The sequence below is a fragment of the Panulirus ornatus genome, chromosome 14 (genome assembly GCF_036320965.1).
Source record: "Panulirus ornatus isolate Po-2019 chromosome 14, ASM3632096v1, whole genome shotgun sequence".
In the NCBI taxonomy this organism is placed as follows: domain Eukaryota; kingdom Metazoa; phylum Arthropoda; class Malacostraca; order Decapoda; family Palinuridae; genus Panulirus; species Panulirus ornatus.
Window position 1 is genome coordinate 16,193,380 of NC_092237.1, and position 18,410 is coordinate 16,211,789.

Consider the following 18,410-nt stretch of genomic DNA (forward strand, 5'->3'; position numbering starts at 1 on the left):
CAAACCCTAATGTCTGGATTCTGAATCGCGTCCACCAGCACGTCACATAATAATATCTTCCTTAAATAGAACCCACCCCTCCTCCCCCATAACCACACTACCGTAGAAGAGAAACCAATATACAACCATTAAAAAAAAAAGAAATAGAAAACACAGAGAACAACAAAGTGGTCAGTAGGGTTGCTAAAAATGTAGGCGGTTAGAAGCCTCCCCCACCTTCCCTCTTCCATCCCACCCTTCCTGTAGAGCTTATTCTAAAGGGTGTCTTAAATCTTGCCCTATCCAGCCGTCATCAGCTCCTCGCCCTCGACGCTTGATGGATCTTCTTATCGCTAAGACGGTAAGTGTCAACCCCTTGGGCCGTGGACGGGCATGCAAGCAAGCAAGAGAATGACCAACGTTTGTGATTTATAATCTCTCATATACATAGGTGCAACAGATCTGTGGAAGGTAGAACGGAGGATGATCATGCTCCCCTTCCTCTCTCTCATTTGATTTCCTTTTTCATTTTCATTTTGGTATGATTTATTATGGTTACGAGTTAGAGTTCTGCATACTGCTTTGCCTGGCCCCTTTCTCTCTCTATCTATCTATCTCTATCTCTCTTTTTTTTTATTCTCTCCTGGAGATAAGACACAAGCTTCGCCGCTAGAGGTCCACCATCACTCAGTAGCCATGCAGATTGTCGAAGTCTTGTGTGTGTTGCTTGAACAGTGTACGGTCGCTAGTGAATCTTGGCAAGTCCTGCATTAGTTGAGTTTATTTACGACGGTACTGATATATATATATATATATATATATATATATATATATATATATATATATATATATATATATATATATACATATATATATGATCTTATAAAACTTTTTTGCCGTTTCCGGCAACAGTGAGATAGCGCTAGGAACAGACGAAGAAACAACTTCATTTCCTCACATTCGCTCATCAGCTGTCATATATTATGCCCCATCCGCCCTGAAGCCCTACAGAGCGTGTCATGGTTTCCCCTGACCACTTCATAAGCCCTGGTTCAACCCCATTGACATCACGTTGCCCCGTTTTCCACATCGTTCCAATTCGGTCTATCCAGTGCACGCCTCTTACTCTCCTGCATGTTCAGGCCCCGATAACTCAAAGCCTTCCATATTCATCTCGGTCTCGCCAAAATTCCTTTACTTCAGACAAATACATCATCTTAACCATTCTCCCTTCGCTCATCCTCTCCATATGTCCAAACCGTTTCAACACACCCTGATCAGCTTTCTCACTCATACTCCACTTGCTGCTATATGTATCTCTCTCTTTTACACTGCCATTCCGTACATGATCAACCCTTCTCACACCACATATCATCCTCATCTATTTCATTTCCAACACATCCACCCTCTTCCGCTCTTTTGTATCTAAAGGCCCAAGACCCGCACCCATACAACACCGAAGGGACCACTATGTCAGCCGACATAAATGTCTCTAACTGCACAAACGTTAACCTCTCCTTCCACACACTTCTCAGTGTACCAAGAATCTTTGCCCCCTTACCCATCCTATGATTCACTTCAGTTTCCATTGTTCCATCCGCTGTCGTGTCTCTTCGCCCTCTATCAGGTATCTGAAGCACCCCAGTTCTCCTAGGTTCTCCCTATTCAATTTTACTCTCAAACTGAACCGTCTCTCTCTACCTTACCAGCTCCGTTACCTTATTTCAATTCACTCCTTTCACACACTATCACTAAACCATGTCACCAGCTTCTGCAGTTTCTCTTTCGAGCCCACCACCATTACTAAGTCATCTGCAAACAACAACGAACGTACTTCCTGTTCCTTCCCTCTTACCTTACATACCAGATACACTATCAGACTCGCGCTTCTCTCTAAGACTCTCGCACTACCACTCTAAAAGCACCCCGTTTGGAATTGCCAAGAGGGAGGTGGAGACAAGTTAGCAGATTGAGAGTTGTCTGGGACGAACACGACTCACTCACCCTAAGGAATCCTCGAAAGTGTTAGGGTATCTACCAAAACCATCACCCGTAAACGTCGTTTATAGATACCGACATCACACGAGCAAACTGTGCCACCAGGCAAAGGCCGTCGGAACTGACAAAAGGAATAGAGAGAAAATGAATGCAGAAACTGATCAAGAGTTTCTGTAGGAGTCCATACCCGTGACTCTTTAAAGATGGAACTGCTGCTGGTCTGTAGTTGGTCGTACTCTACCGTATTTGTGGTTCAATGGCGCAGTTTAAGGAGTAAAATGAATATCAAATGTATTCATAAAATAGGGTTAACGCGTTGCAAAGAAGAACTGGATAAAGAATCTAAAACTCTTTATAGAGAGATATAGCCAACCTTCACTACTGGCAGAGGCTACCAGGCTACTGGCTATTTACACTCTGGTCGATTACACTAACACAGCCAGCCACGGGCATAACAGAAAACGGGAATCCGAGGGAGAAAATGTTAACTGAGTAGGTCAGTGTCACTATAGACCAATCTGCTCTTTTTTTTTTTCTTTCCATATCAACAATTTTTTTGAAATCACATAAAACAGAGAAATACGTACTGTGTATCGGAGAGCAACACACTACAAAGGAGGAACTAATGATAATGAAAATAATGATATTAATGATAGTAGTAATGACAACAATGATAATAATAATAATGATAATAATAATAATAATAATAATAATGATAATAATAATGATAATAATAATAAAACAATGATAATAATGATAATGATAACAATAATGATAATAATAATGATGGTAATAGAGCTCTTGAAAAAAGAAATGTTTGAGGTATATAAGATGACGTGGCGAGCCATCTCTTGATGAAGTGGAGTGTGGAGTGGCTGTGGAAGGTGTGTGTCAGGTGTTCAGGTGCCTGATACGGTGGGCTGCATAACTGTGGCACTGCGTGAAGGTGAGAGCAGTCATAGTGAAAATGAGATCCCGTCTGAATAGTGGTCCCTCATTGTTGATATAAGAAAGTAGGGTCGATGGGAAGGGAAGAGAGTGCGTGCGGGCGCACACAGGGAATTTTTGCATTTTACAGAATGAAGAAAATCTGAAGGGGGGGGGGGGGGAGGGGAAGAGGGTGTATGGAGCATCTATGGATTTTGAAAAGGTTCTGGCTGGACACGAATAGAAAAGCACTCTGGGAAGTTCTTACTCTCGTGTGGTGTTTAGGAAAAACATTTAATTCCTGTTGACATACAGATAGATAGATAGATAGATAGATAGATATGGCACTTTGCTTATACGAAGGCAGAAACCCGCAGTAAATGATTAAGTGATCTCTAATGACACTGATCTATTATTCCCTTAAGGTTTTCTCCCTTGGGTTCCCGTTTTCTGTTAAGCCAGCGGGAGGATGGGTTGCCACAGCTGACAAGAATGTCAACAAGCGACCGGTAGCCTGGGAGCCACTGTATAGAAGGACATTTAGATTTTATATCAAATTCTACTTTTTTCTGATTAATAAAACTTCTTTTACTCTTGTGTTGAGGTTACTCATCTTAAAAAACTATATTCTTCACTTGGGTCCGAAAAAAAAGCCTTAGACGACGTAAATTTCATTAATGATTTAAGGGGCAAGAACTCGAAGCCTTAGTGGTCTATGAAGACGAGTATTATCCTCAATCGTTCTGCTCCTGTTTATATATATATATATATATATATATATATATATATATATATATATATATATATATATACTTTTTTATTTATTTATTGTACTTAATCTCCGTCTCCCGCGTTAGCGACGTAGCGCAAGGAAACAGACGAGGAATGGCCCAACCCACCCACATAACATATGTATATACATAAACACCCATACACGCACATATACATACATATGCATTTCAACGTATATATATATATATATATATATATATATATATATATATATATATATATATATATATATACAGAGACATACACATATATACACATGTACATATTCATACTTGCTACCTTCATCCACTCTCGTCGTCACCCCGCCTCACATGGCATAGCATTCCCCTCTTCTACTCTCTCAACCACACTCTTTTTATTACCACACATCTCTATTACCCTTTCATTACTTACTCGATCAAACCACCTCACACCACATATTGTCCTCAAACATCTCATTTCCAACACATCCACCTTCCTCCGAACAACCCTATCTATAGGCCATGCTTCGCAACCATATAACACTAATGGAACCACTATTCCTCCAAACATACCCATTTTTGCTCTTAAGTATAATATATATATATATATATATATATATATATATATATATATATATATATATATATATACCTTGCTTTCCAGCGGAGATGCGTCAGAAGCAGACAAATGTTCTTCAAGGAAAATTCCTTGTTCACCCCCTTCCTCTGTTGTCATTTCAGAAAGTTAACACAGTAGTGATTATAACAAAATGATAAAAAATAAATTCCAATAATAATAATAATAATAATAATAATAATAATAATGAAAATAATAATAATAATAATAATAATAATAATAATAATAATAATAATAATAATAATAATAAATGATAATAATATAGTAATTATGATGATAATGATCACTGTCATGGTGATCATTATGTCAATGATTATTATTATTACTGTCATTATCACAAAAGGTAAAGTTAGGTACTTCAAACCACAATGATCCCAGACACACAGTAGTGATGAATATAGAAAGAGAGAAAGAATGGTTACATTATAATTACGGGACTAAAATGAATTATCAATCATCCAGTTGTATAATGCAGTTAAACCTTCCAGTAATATAATACAGTTATTCAATAACGCAATGGCATATGTATGAATGCATCAGCTTCCTGCAAATGTATTCATACGTTGAGTTACACCTTTACAGCACTCATATTCCAACCAGATCTCCTGGTAATGATCACATTAAATGAATGTATTTAAGAATGTTATTATTAGTCTGTTAGTACTGCACATCATTTTCTCCACCAACACATCCCAAGTCTCCCTTGCCTAACCTTTCTAATTCCTAGTCATAACATTATATCCGTCTTGTATTTTAAATTCCTTCTGTGTTACGACGGTTCTAAAAATCTTCCCGTTTTCAGTGTGATCTGTTGTGATGTCTCCATTTTCTGTTTGTTTATCTTTTAAGCTTCGTACTTTTAAACAGCTTATTTGTGATGGATGTTACATAAATTTTTTTTTTTCTCGAATGCTCCCCCCTACCCCCGAAGTCTCCCATTTTGTACTGATGCATATGTACAGGAATCTTTTTTTTCTACAATTGAGAATGGTAACTTCAAAAAGTTACTAAGGTATTTACGTATTGCAGACTGTGAAGCATCAGTCACAGGTAAGTCATTCAGGGAGGGTCAGTCACAGGTAAGTCATTCAAGGAGGGACAGTCACAGGTAAGTCATTCAAGGAGGGACAGTCACAGGTGCGTAAAATAAGTCATGGAGGGTCAGTCACAGGTATGTAATATAATTCATGGTGGGTCAGTCACAGATATGTAACATAATTCATACAGGGCCAAGCGTCAGTTACGTAACATAATTCATGGTGGGTCAGTCACAAACACACGTGAAATAATTCATGGAGAGTCAGTCTCGGGTACGCAAAATAATTCGTGGGAGGTCAGACACAAGTACGTCATATAATTCAACAAAGGCCATGTCTCAGGTAAGTAAAAATAATTCATAAAGGATCTGCTCCCAGGTACGTATGATATATATCATGAAGGCTTAAATAATTCATAAAGGATAATGTACGGAAGATCAGATATAACTGCAGTACGATTACCGAAGAATCATTTGGCTCTGGGAGAGAGGAGGTTCGTGGGTTGAATGAGGGGGGGTCCTTAGTATGATGATTACGGGAGCAGCCAGCAAAGTCTGGCAACAAAGATATAAATTGAGAAGACAGACAAACGTTGGTGTCTAATGTCACATGGCTGTTTAATCTGTTCGAGGATAAGGTAATGAGGGAAGCGAATGCGAGCGTGTTGGGACGGAAGGGCGGGTCTATAGTCTGGCAGGGGTCGTGGATGCTTCGGGAAGTGGGTCAGATTTTGTCTGCTGATGACACGGTGCTGGTGGGAGATTAGAGTCAGGAACTCCAGAAATTGGTATCCGAGTTTAGAAGAGTGTGTGAAAGGGGAAAGTTGAGTGTGAGTTTGAATACAAGCAAGGTTCAGCAGTGCAGAGGGATAGGTTTGTTGAGGGTGTGAGTTTGATTGGAAAATACCAGGGGGATTGGAGGTGCTATAGACAGCTGGGAGTGGACATGTTACCGAGTGGAACTGTGGGAGCAGAGGAGAGTCATGGGTAAGGAGGTCAAGGTCCAGGGAGCAAGTGTGGAGAGAGAAGCCACTCTGTGGGAAGGCGAAGATGGGCAGGTTTGAACGTACACTAGTCCCAACGGTGTCGTATGGTATGAGGGATGGTATGTGCGGTGGAAGGTGAATGTATCGGAAATGATGTGTTAGGGAACAATATGCGGTGAGTGGAGCGTTGATTGAGTGTGAAATTCTCGGGTAAAAGAGAAGCATGGTTATAAGAAAGGTATGGTTGAGAGAGCTGAAGAGGATGTGCTCAAATGGTTTGGACATACAGAGAGAATGAGTCAGGAGAGGTTGACAAAAAGGATACATTTGTCAAGAGTGTAGGGAACATGATGAGGGAGAAAACCAAATTGGAGATGAAAGGATGGAAAGGAAATGGTTTTGAAAGCATAGGGACTGAACATGCGGGAGGGTGTAAAGCGTGCATAGGATAGAGTGATCTGGAACGGAAAGGTATACGGGGGACGACAATGTCCTGTCGGTGGACTGAACCAGGGAATATGAAGCGGCCAGAGGGATGTGAGGTCTAGTTGTGGATAGGGGGCTCTTTTCCGGCGAACAAGTGAAAAAAAAAAAGAAGCTATATATATCATTCTTCAATATACAGTCCATTGACCTCGATGGACTTCACCCACTGACCCTTCATGTTACTGGTGTTGCTAGTCTTATAGAAGTCCTCCGCTTGCCGGTTAGACCAGGCTCCAGTAGCCTCCGTAAGCTCTCCATCATCTTCAGAACAGCGACCACGCAGGGAGGCCTTTATGTTTCAAAGCCGACAATAATCGGAGGTAAGGCAGGTCTGACCTGTAACGTGAGGTATGTGGCTGAGCTGCTGGAGAGCTCATCTACTAATACCAGCAGCTTGTGCCACTAAGGCCTCGTGGACCAGCGCACAAGTTATGGAGTAACAACACACCTTTAGTCAACATTCCTCACAATTTCTCCTTGATGGCACGGTGCCACTTTCATACCAGGGCATCATAGACCTTTGTTCTCTCACCTGGCATACAGTTGATTAGAAAATCCCTGTTGACAATCTAGAAAATCGGGGCCATGATCTTGCTGACCCGAAAGTTGCACTCGGAACTTCTCACGGGGTCAGGGAAGTCTGAAGTTATCATTGCATGGATTCCGCCTTGGACTTCGGGGTGCCAGTGGCAGATCCTGGTCTTATCTCTTGCGAACAGACGGGAGATAAAGTGAGCTCAAGTGTGTGTGTGTGTGTGTGTGTGGGGGGGGGGGGTGATAGCTAGCTTCCAGGAGTTTAAACACCTCGTAACGTGAGGCAACCATCTGGGGTCGACTCTGGGCACTGTGTCCCTCTGGGGACTCGTCCAGCGCGAGACCTCACAAAGGTTCAGATGATCCAGTTGATGGTCGCAACACTTACACGTGGAATTCTCACCTCACCGTAAATCTCATTAAGTTTTTACTGGACTATTAACTTCACGACTTGTGCACAGCTTCTTATGGGTGCCTTTGAAAGCCATCCTGAACATGGGTCATGCTCAAGACTCTTACGGTCACGCTGGAAGTCTCTGGTTCATTTTGTCACCGTGGCATATACAGGGGCACCATCAAACCTACACGACCAGCATGTACTGTTCGATATTCGTCACACACAGACACCTGCTCTGGAGAAGAACTTTGCGACACTCTGACGCTAAGGTTTCTGAATATCTGTAATTCAAACATCTGTGGACCTCCGTGGTGTAGCGTACGGTAGCACCGCTGACCGTGATGTATTCATGAGCCACCTGGGGTCGAGCCCCTTCGGTTTAGAATGCTAATCGTGGGAGTCGGTTCGCAGTCATCCCAGCTGTTCATCCTCCCCTATGGGGTTGGTTGATGAATTGAGTACTTTGCTTAAGCTGGGATATACGTGTGTGTGTGTGTGTGTATATGTATATATATATATATATTTGGATAGATAGATAGATAGCATCAATAGGATGGCCCTTAATCAGGGCATTGAGATGCCTATGCAGTCTCAGCTAACATGAAAAAAGATCATTTGACTACGCAGGTAGACACTACCACACGAGTGAAATTAACCCCGAGGATCATGCCGAGGTTGACCTTTATGATACACAGAAAACAGAACCTTGTCTTGTTGCCTCATACCATGACTGTTCGCGTCTCAGGGTACTGACGACGGGTCTGACGCACACACACACACACACACACACACACACACACACACACACACACACACACACAGTACCCATCTTGCGAACGATCCTCACATGGAGGCACTACAGCAGACAGTCAGTCACACGTCGTGTGAAGGGTCAAGCCTCAGGCACGGAAGAGAACTTGTGAACGATGACTCGAAAGGACTCGAGATTATGTGAGGAGGATGAATTACCTTGACACGAAATGACATCTAACGTTTTCTTTATCGATAAAAAAAACGTATAGTAACGTGTGGAAAATTGGTGTGCGTGTGTGTGTGTGTGTGTGTGTGTGTGTGTGTGTGTGTGTGTGTGTGTAAATATATATATATAAAACGCCCTTGGCCCGATCGTCTAAAAGGATCACATTCTGCGAAGGATGGCACATGGCAAAGCACTGAGGTACTGGAGGCCAAGTGATGATGAACGCTCGTCATGACCATATCTACGCCAGTGATTCCTCCACTGTAATCACCAAGAGCCACATGACCGACGCTTCTCTAGTTCACGTGTTCCCAGCGCTGCAGGACTCAACATTAGTCTCACATCGACAGGTCTCCCGATTCTAATGCTACGTTTACCTCATATCTTCCCATGTGTAATGGCGGAGGGACCGTCATTCAGTATGAATCCTGCCAGAGCGGCATCACCAGGAAGGGAAGCTGTGTTAATGTAACTTAAGCGCCTCCCAGTACATTAGTCTGGACGGCATAGTCTGCAAGCGTCACTAAGGAACTTGGCTTTGCTTGAGGTTTCGAGTGGCAGGAGCACCAAGCAGCCCCCCTCCCCACCTGCTCCTAGGGCCAGGGGCTTCCGTCATAGCTACGGCCTGTAGAATACTTTCTCACGTAACTACTTTCTAAAGAATGTCAGCAAAGGTTACACAGATCCTGCCACAACCGACGTCATCAGGGCCCTGACACGGCAACCTCCTCCTACACGGTGACTCTTGACTTTCTCTACGAGCTAGAAATGGCAAGTCCCCAACTTCTTTACATCTTGGATAATTCAGATGAATACCACAGGACTGACGAACCCTAATGCGCATTACCAGGGATATTCGCCAACATGGTCGCAAAATCAGTGTTCCCAAGCCCCTCCGTAGTCTAGGACCTTACTAATCAGCAGGATAGAAGGCAGCAACACCAGTGATGAAATATGAAGAGGAAACGTCTTTATTGACGATGTTAGTAGCTAGAGGTGTTGCCACTATTCAAAGTCTCAGAGAGAAGCAGTGATGGCACGGAACCGGCATATGGTCCAACCCACTAACCTGTAACTCTCAGTGATCCAAGGGTTTATGAGGCAGTCTAACCCATCCCTTCTGGGTCAATACGAGATTTTATGGGTGTAAGACTCCAGCTCATTAGGGGAAATGGTTCACCTACTCTGTCAACCATCGTCTCACCGGTGAGGTTTCCTTCGTCCATTGGTCCTCGTTTTCTCTGGTGTTTCCCCACTGTGCATTAAGGAGGGACTGGTGGCATCAGACTCACTGCTGTCAGCAGCACCTCACACGATCTTGTATCCTGGGCAACTGAAGGTATTGTGAGCGGTGAGGCAGTCAACTTGTTGAAATCAAATCAACTTGACTTCACAGCAACCCCAGCTGAGCGAGCCTATGTGTGGAATTTCTCTCGAGACGAAGCTCAAGGACAAATTAAGATTTCTGAGAATGCTTCCCAACTCGTGAGGAGGAGACGCTGTTATTACAGAGGTCTGTCACTGTCTTGCATCTGCTGAAATGTGTTACAGCGCACCACTGAACCTGCAATCGATCCAACGGAGAATCCAGCAAGATGACCTCCCTCTTCCCCCTCTTCTGTACTTTACTGCCCAGCTCCCAGAGCCATGGAGAACAACTTGTCTAATCACTTGAAAATTTGGTTCTTGGATAACACCTTGGAGGGCACAGCTAAGCCCTTGCGAAATAGCATAGAGGATCACGAAGACTATCTCTCTCTCTCTCTCTCTCTCTCTCTCTCTCTCTCTCTCTCTCTCTCTCTCTGAACCCTCCCAAAAGTGTTTCCATCACCAACACCCTGGGGACTTGACAACACCTCATCTAAAACACAGCCAGGAGCCTCTGTTGTTAACTCTGAAGGCGACATTTTGCTCGGGGCGTCCTTGGGTTCGGAAGCCATCAATATCATTTTCTATAAAAAGGCGGAAGACTCAGGAAAAGACGCAAGACAAAATCAGCACCACAGGTGCCCATGGCATCCAACCCCTTCCTACATGGTGTTTAATCTTACCGAGATTAATCTGCTTCCATATAGCTTCACCATCTTTCAGCAGACTCAAGGAATTTAACAAAAACATTGAGGTCTACCTAGAATAAGAACCAGAATCTCCGTTTAGACAAGTGCCATGGAAATAAGCAGTTCTCCCTACTATACTAGGTCGTATTGGGATCCGCACTGCCTTCCAGATCACCATTCCAGCATTCTGCAGCCACAGTAAACTGGCCTTTGAAATAAGCTCTCTCGGAGGTCTGCAGGTGAATATGATCATAATTTCATTTCAGCAGCCAGGGACCTGGGGTAACTTTACACATCACTTCTCAGCAAACAGAGAAGCAAAGCAGCTGGGATAAAACCATGGAAGTCACGACGACCTCAGCCATGCTGGACCAGACTCTTGCTTGCGTGAGGCAGGCCTACCTACCAATTGTAAGATCCCCACCACTTGGGGAACTTCGTATTTGCCGTCTCCAACGCTTCCTTGACACTTAAGCCCTTCGCCTTGCCACCTCACCTTCGCCTTGCCACCTCACCTTCGCCTTGCCACCTCGTCTACTCTGAATACCAGTGTATCTGTGGCAGAGAAGTAGCCGCCCAGTGTGAATGACATGCCTTGAGCTGTGCGCCAGGCACAGTGAGGTTAGTGAGGAATAAAAGGCCTCCTGCGTCTGCCAGCTGACCAGTGAGAAAGAATTATGTGTCTGCTTAGGCCTGGAAGAGACAGGTAAGCAGTTGGTGTGGGACTATATGTGTGTTTCCATCGTGAATGATTCACATTTGGAAGGACGTCCATAAGTTGTGGACCTACGTAGTGTAGCGGTTAACGTTGCTGACCGCAACACATTCACGGGTCACCCAGGGTCGAGGGCACAGATTCCAATCCTAGTTGCTGTAGCCAGTCCACAGTCTATCCAGCTGCTCATCCACTCCTTAAGGATTGGTAGATAAATTCCTTCTAATCCCACGGGAAAATGAAACACGATAAGTTCACAAGTGCACCTTCGTGTAATGATCACATCATCAGGGGAGAAACAAGAAAGAAATATAACAGTCAGTTGATACACAAGGAAGAGACGTAACAAGGACACCACCTGGTAAACAAGTGACAACCTGAATGGAAGTTGTTGATGAGATGGCCTACATTAGGGCACTGAGTTACCCGGGCAGTCTCATCTAGCATAAGAGAGAAAAAAACGATGAAAATGACAGATAACATCAATGGACTATAAACTACAAAAACATGGAGCGACGATATTTTTTCCTTCTCGATAAGCCCGGAAACGCTAATTCTTCTGGGAGAGAGAACTCATCTGGCTCTGGCTAACGAAGGATGGAGAGAGAGCCACTAACCATCTTTTTCATAGCCTCAGCAGAGCTGTTCAGAGAGGGAACAGATGCGGCATTATCAGTCCACGTTCGTTTTCAGGGGAAGAGAAGTTTACCATGTACTTTAAACCATTTTCTAATGACTTTTGTTTTTACCGTTTGGTTATCATATATGCTCGTCATTTCCCGCGCAGCGGGGTAGCGTCAAGATCAGATGACGGAGCCTTAGAGGGAAAATTCCCTCACTTGGCTCCTTGTTCTGTTCCTTCTTTTGGAAAGTAATACAGGAAGGGAGGCTTTCCAACCACCCGGTCCCGTCCCTCTTAATCTCCTTCTACGACACGTAGAAGATACGCGGGTTATTATTTTTCTTTCTCCCCTTGATCACCTTTGGCGAGCCTGTATCGTCTTCAATTGACGAGAATACAGTCTCGTCAAAGAGCTTCTTGTTTCAAAGGAGTCCATCCTGTTCCTGCTACTGAATATAGCGCAGCCTTCAAGCTGCAAGAATCCCCTGGATAAAGGGGGTCTTGGGGTTGTAGAATGATAAAGAATATCTTTACTTAGCCAGACCCACTTTCACAATCATTGATATAAGAAGTCATTACTTTGCATGACCTATTTTGAGCCACTTCCATGATCATTGTATCTGGGAGAAGAGATCAAAGGACAAAGGATCTTATCCCAGAAATGAGAATCTTGTGATGGAAGGCTATGGGTTCCGTGTGTTATGAATTCAGGATCAGTTGCCTCTCCCAAGTGGGTTCCCACAAACTGGAGACAGGCCTGAAGATCAGGGAAGTAAGCATAACAAACTTACGATAACCTAGCCTACACTAAGTTAGGTTAACTTAGCATATAGTCTGACCCGACAGAGGCGCTGGTCTTCCTAGCCTAGCTAAGCCTAGATTAAGCTAGCACAGTCTAGCCCAACGGAATATGGCCTACTTGGACTGGTAAAGCCTAGGTTAATGTAACGCAACAGAGGCTAGTTTATCTAGCCTAGCTAAGGCTTTCTGGATAACCTAGCATATTATAGTCTAACTCCACAGAAACTATCCTAGGGAGGCCATGCTAAGCTTACGATAACCTAGGAGAATATACATACCTGGTCGATACAGTAAACAAAAGGCGTATGGAATTTTTGTCCGGATTGAAGAAAAACTTTACTGGAACGGTGACGCAAGCGAACTGGAGCAGTCTGAAAACTCAGGAGTTTTTCTACCTTTCGTCGTAACGAAATCTGTGTGAATCTATCACCCACAAACTTCTGTGGCAAACTCGGTCACCCACAGACTTTTGTTACGGGTTTGGTCACCCGTAGACTGCTGTGTCGGGTTCAGTCACCCACAGACTTCTGTGGCAAACTCGGTCACCCACAGACTTCTGTGACGGGTTCGGTCACCCACAGACTTCTGTGGCAAACTCGGTCTCCCACAGGCTTCTGTGACGGGTTCGGTCACCCACAGACGTCTATGCCGGGTTCCGTCACCCACAGACTTCTATGTCGGGTCCGGTCACCCACAGACTTCTGTGGGTGGTTCGATCACCCACAGACTTCTGTAGCGGATTCAGTCACCCACAGACTTCTGTGGCGGATTCGGTCACCCACAGACTTCTGTGTCGGGTTCGGTCACCCACAGACTTTTGTGGCAAACTCGGTCACCCACAGACGTCTGTGTCGGGTTCGGTCACCCAGACTTGTGGCGGGTTCGGTCACCCACATACTTCTGTGTCGGTTTCGGTCACCCACAGACTTTTGTGGCAAACTCGGTCACCCACTGACGTCTGTGTCGGGTTCGGTCAAACACATACTTTTGTGTCGGGTTCGATCACCCACAGACTTCTGTGGCGGGTTCGGTCACCCACATACTTCTGTGTCGGGTTCGGTCACCCACAGACTTTTGTGGCAAACTCGGGCACATACAGACGTCTGTGTCGGGTTCGGTCACCCACAGACGTCTGTGTCGGGTTCGGTCACCCACAGACTTTTGTGGCAAATTCGGTCACCCACACACGTCTGTGTCGGGTTCGGTCACCCACAGACTTCTGTGTCGGGTTCGGTCACCTACAGACTTCTGTGGCGGGTGCGGTACGTAACTGTGGCCATCCAATGATTATCATGCGAAGAAAAAAGAACCTTAGCGACGATCACATCCAGATATAGTGGCTGGAAGGCGTGAATGAGGCCCCAGAACTTCAACGGTGCGTGCGCTTACTCGCCACAATGCGCTTAGTAGCCACAATGCGCTTAGTAACCACAATGCGCTTAGTAACTACAATTCGCTTAGTAACCACAATTATCCGTAGTTCCAGGCGAAGCTTCTCTGACCGCTGTTTTGGGGAAATGAAATTGTGAAAAAGAAATACCAGTCAGGAAACGGATGATTAATATATAGACGTGTAAGACACTCCCGCAGAACTACTGAAGAAGCTCCTTTCGGTAACACCACCACTGGAACGAAACAAAGGCATGAGAGAAAGGTATTCTTCTCACGACAGGCGCAGAAATGATTGTCCTTTCAACTTTTTTTTTTGCTTCCTGCCATCACAAGTCGTCCCTTTCATGATAATCACAAACCTACGTTTTGAATTGAGAATATTCAATAAACCCAATAACACGGTTATCCAATATATATATATATATATATATATATATATATATATATATATATATATATATATATATTTATATATATATATATATATATCTTTTTCTTTCAAACTATTCGCCATTTCCCGCATTAGCGAGGTAGCGTTGAGAACATAGGTGCCTTTGAGGGAATATCCTCACCTGGCCCCCTTCTCTGTTCCTTCTTTTGGAAAATTGAAAAAAAAAAAAAAAAAAAAAAAAAAAAATATATATATATATATATATATATATATATATATATATATATATATATATATATATATATATATTAGATACACATTTGTTTATTCTTCTATGCTCGTATTTGCATGTTTGAATATATATAAAGACACTTTCCCCCATCATTAACAAATCTTATGAGAGAATTTGTTTAAACAGTTAATCCTTAATCTAAGCTATTGTTACGATATTGTATACATAAAATCTTATATGAATGTCTGGCAGATGACATATCAAAGCTGTTGATTTCCATTTATTCCCCATTCTCCCTCTGTAAATCATTCAAATCTACGTTTCCCATAACTTTTTAAGTCCTCTCCTTCACGGCCTTCTGCAGAAGCCACTGGTGTCTCGCCACAACGGAGGTATGGGCACGGACCCTGGGCGTCCCTGCGAGATCCACCTTCAGCCTCCACGCAAGAACTGCTGTAAGACGTGGCTCTCCAAGTTCCCCACCCGCAGCAAGCGCATCGACGTCATCTCCCGCATCACCTTCCCGCTCGTCTTCGCCTTCTTCAACATGGCTTACTGGAGCACTTATCTCTTTACCGAAGAGGAGGAAGAGAACCCCAAGTAAACTCGTGGTAAGTGATGGGAGGAAGTTGGGTAAGGAGAGGGAAAGTGGGTGGAAGATTAAAACTTTGGGTGAAATGATGGAGAAGATAATGTCAGGCCATCTTGTAGTAAGACAGGAAGGGGTAAGGAGAGATAGATAGAGTGAGAGAGAATGAATATATAGATGATAGGCTGTTTAGAGAGAGTTCTTGATGATGTCAAGGAAATTTGAGCAAAAGAAAACGAGGAATGAGGAAAGAAAATTGTGAAGTTGCTTTGGAAACTGGAGGAGAGACTTTTATGAAACAAAACATTTTTGCTTAAGGGATAGTTCATTACTTAAAGTTCTTACTATATCTGGAGCGATAGCTCTTGTTCCATGAACAACATTGAGGTGTGTATGAACTATCCCTTCCTTAAAGGACCGAGGAAATAAAGGTGAAAATTCCTGTGGTCTTTATATGTCTGCACATTACACGTTTCCTTAACTCAGAAGTTGTTTTTCTTCAACAGGTTATCGTTCACCTCTTGAGCACTGGAGTCTGTGTGCGTCTGCAACTTTACCTTACTGAAGCCATCGCAGACTGGAACCATAGGTGTCTGGAACCATGGGTATCTGGAACTATGGGTGACTGGAAACATGGCAGACTCGTACCATTGGTGCCTGGAACCATGTCAGACTGGAACCATGGGGGACTTAAACCATGAGTCACTGGAACCATGACAGACTGAGACAATGATAGACTGGAAATATTTGTCACTGGACCCATGTGTGACTGGAACCATGAATAAAAGGAACTCTAAAAATTAGAAAATGTGATAACTAGCACATCGGGCAGAAGGTACATGTAAAACACGTATCACTTATAACTGAAGTCAAAGAGAACTGGAAAAAAGGACATCTGGTGCTGCCGTTATACTGGAACAAACAAGGAAGACTGGAACATACATGCCAGCGACTATAATGTAAGGTGGAGGTCTTTCGATATCTGGAAATGTGGATGACTGGTTCATGCATGACTGGCCCCTGGATGAGTCCGATCTGCGGGTCTAAACTGGAACCATATATGGCTGGAATCTCGACAAATGACAGGGTAGATGATAGAAACTGCAATTGGCTGAAGCCATAGCTGACTAGAATCTTGTATGACTTAAAAGTATGGCTGATTTATATCATGGATGGATGAAATCACAAATGACTGGAAGCATGAATGACTGGTATCATTATCAGAACAATGAATATCATGAACCGAATGCAATCATGGAAGTAATAAAAGAGCGCCACGGGTGCCTGGAAGCACGACTACTTAGAGGCAAGAATGTCTGGAACTGTGAATGGCTGGTACAATAGATGACTGGAAGCTCAGAGGATCCCCATCCTGGCCACAAAGGGCTCAGCAAGACATAGAAACTTCACGAAACTCATCAGGCGAGGACGGTTGTAAGAGAATGCTGATGTTTGCGTCCAAGTCCTCTCCGCCTTTTAGGCAATTATCATACTCGACTGGGAAGAGGCATAAAACACAGCGATCGCAAGTATTTCAGATAATCGTTCCCGTTCTTACAGGGAATAAAATTTTGCTTTTCAATAATTTTTTTTCATCAAGAAATTTGATATAAGCTGAATTCCATGTAGGAAAAGAGAAGTCAATTCATGGTCGGGAACATTTACAAGAAAAAGAAAATATTGACTGGAATAACTGTTTTGTATTTACATGAGCTTTTGTTTAGTACAAATACGTGATTGATGTGTCAGCTGACAGACGTTCATCAGGAGAATGAAGAAAACACCACTTCACGTAACCTGATGTGATACTGGGAGCAAATGTTGCAAAACATGGCTAAAGGAAAGGCGAGAGAGACTCCTTATCTGTCCTCTGGCCACGAGTATAGACTTATGTATGTGTTAGTAAGTGAACTTGAGCTATCTGAAACAAAAGCTTTAATCCTGTGAACTTCTGATCCTATTGTTATAAAGGAGAAGCACGAGAGAAAATAGCAGTGTTTTCTCAAGATGAAAGAGTTTCTGCTTCTGTTGTCACTGTCATCCATTCATTTTTCGTGGGGGCAAGCTCTGCCCATCCACACCTGACCCATCAGTCTGTTCATATCTTCCAGTTCTCCAAACCTACCTCAGTCAGTATATGATATTCTATTTAGTAGGGTACAAAATATCCACATCAGCACAGATCTTCTTTGACCCCAAGTACAACCCTGCCCATTATTAATACCAAGAAGAAAATTGAATTGATTTCAAGTACAGATAAGTTTTCTACAGTATTCTAAGGCCAGTTAAGAATCCACGACAAGAACATGGCAGCGTTTAGTTTAGCTTCCTTCAAAGAGGTTCATAGCTTCAGAACCTGATCGTCTTCAGCTCAATTGTATGTGGGTCATTGTGTTATATAAGAAATTATATTAACCAAGTGTTCTCCATGTTGTTAATGTACGAACAATCATACCGTTTTAGAGATGGTTTGTGTTTTGGTTAGAATCGTATATTGTTGGTTATCACGAGGTTATTATACCTTGTTCTGACTCTCTCTCTCTCTCTCTCTCTCTCTCTCTCTCTCTCTCTCTCTCTCTCTCTCTCTCTCTCCACGTATCATGTCTTTGTCTCGCTATCTACATGTCTGTCTGTCGAGCTTACAGCCAACCAGTCAATTTGAGGGATGTATGTATCGATCAAATCTATCTATCTATCTATCTATCTATTACTTATCGTTTTCAAGGACGTGTGAGCTGCTCAATTAGGAAATAATGTTGGTGGAAAAAAAGAGAAAGATATTCATAAGGTGCCAATTTCTATGATAGTAATGAGAGGTGATTAAAAGGACCAGGAAGAACTGATGATCAGAGCTTTGATGAATACACAGATGACACAGCCAAGATGAGTCGTGATACCGA

The 18,410-nt window shown here is 43.2% G+C and overlaps 1 protein-coding gene across 1 annotated transcript in view; it reads left to right on the forward strand.

Annotated features, from left to right (window-relative positions):
- The window catches only part of LOC139753513 (glutamate-gated chloride channel-like), a 45,178-nt gene extending 27,076 nt beyond the window's left edge, over positions 1-18,102 (forward strand). Inside the window, exons 7-9 of the mRNA XM_071670161.1 lie at positions 287-340; positions 15,286-15,532; positions 16,017-18,102. Of these exons, the coding sequence (XP_071526262.1) occupies positions 287-340; positions 15,286-15,525 (294 nt within the window). The 3' untranslated portion in view covers positions 15,526-15,532; positions 16,017-18,102. The remainder of the gene's footprint in view (positions 1-286; positions 341-15,285; positions 15,533-16,016) is intronic.
- Positions 18,103-18,410: the final 308 nt, after the last annotated feature.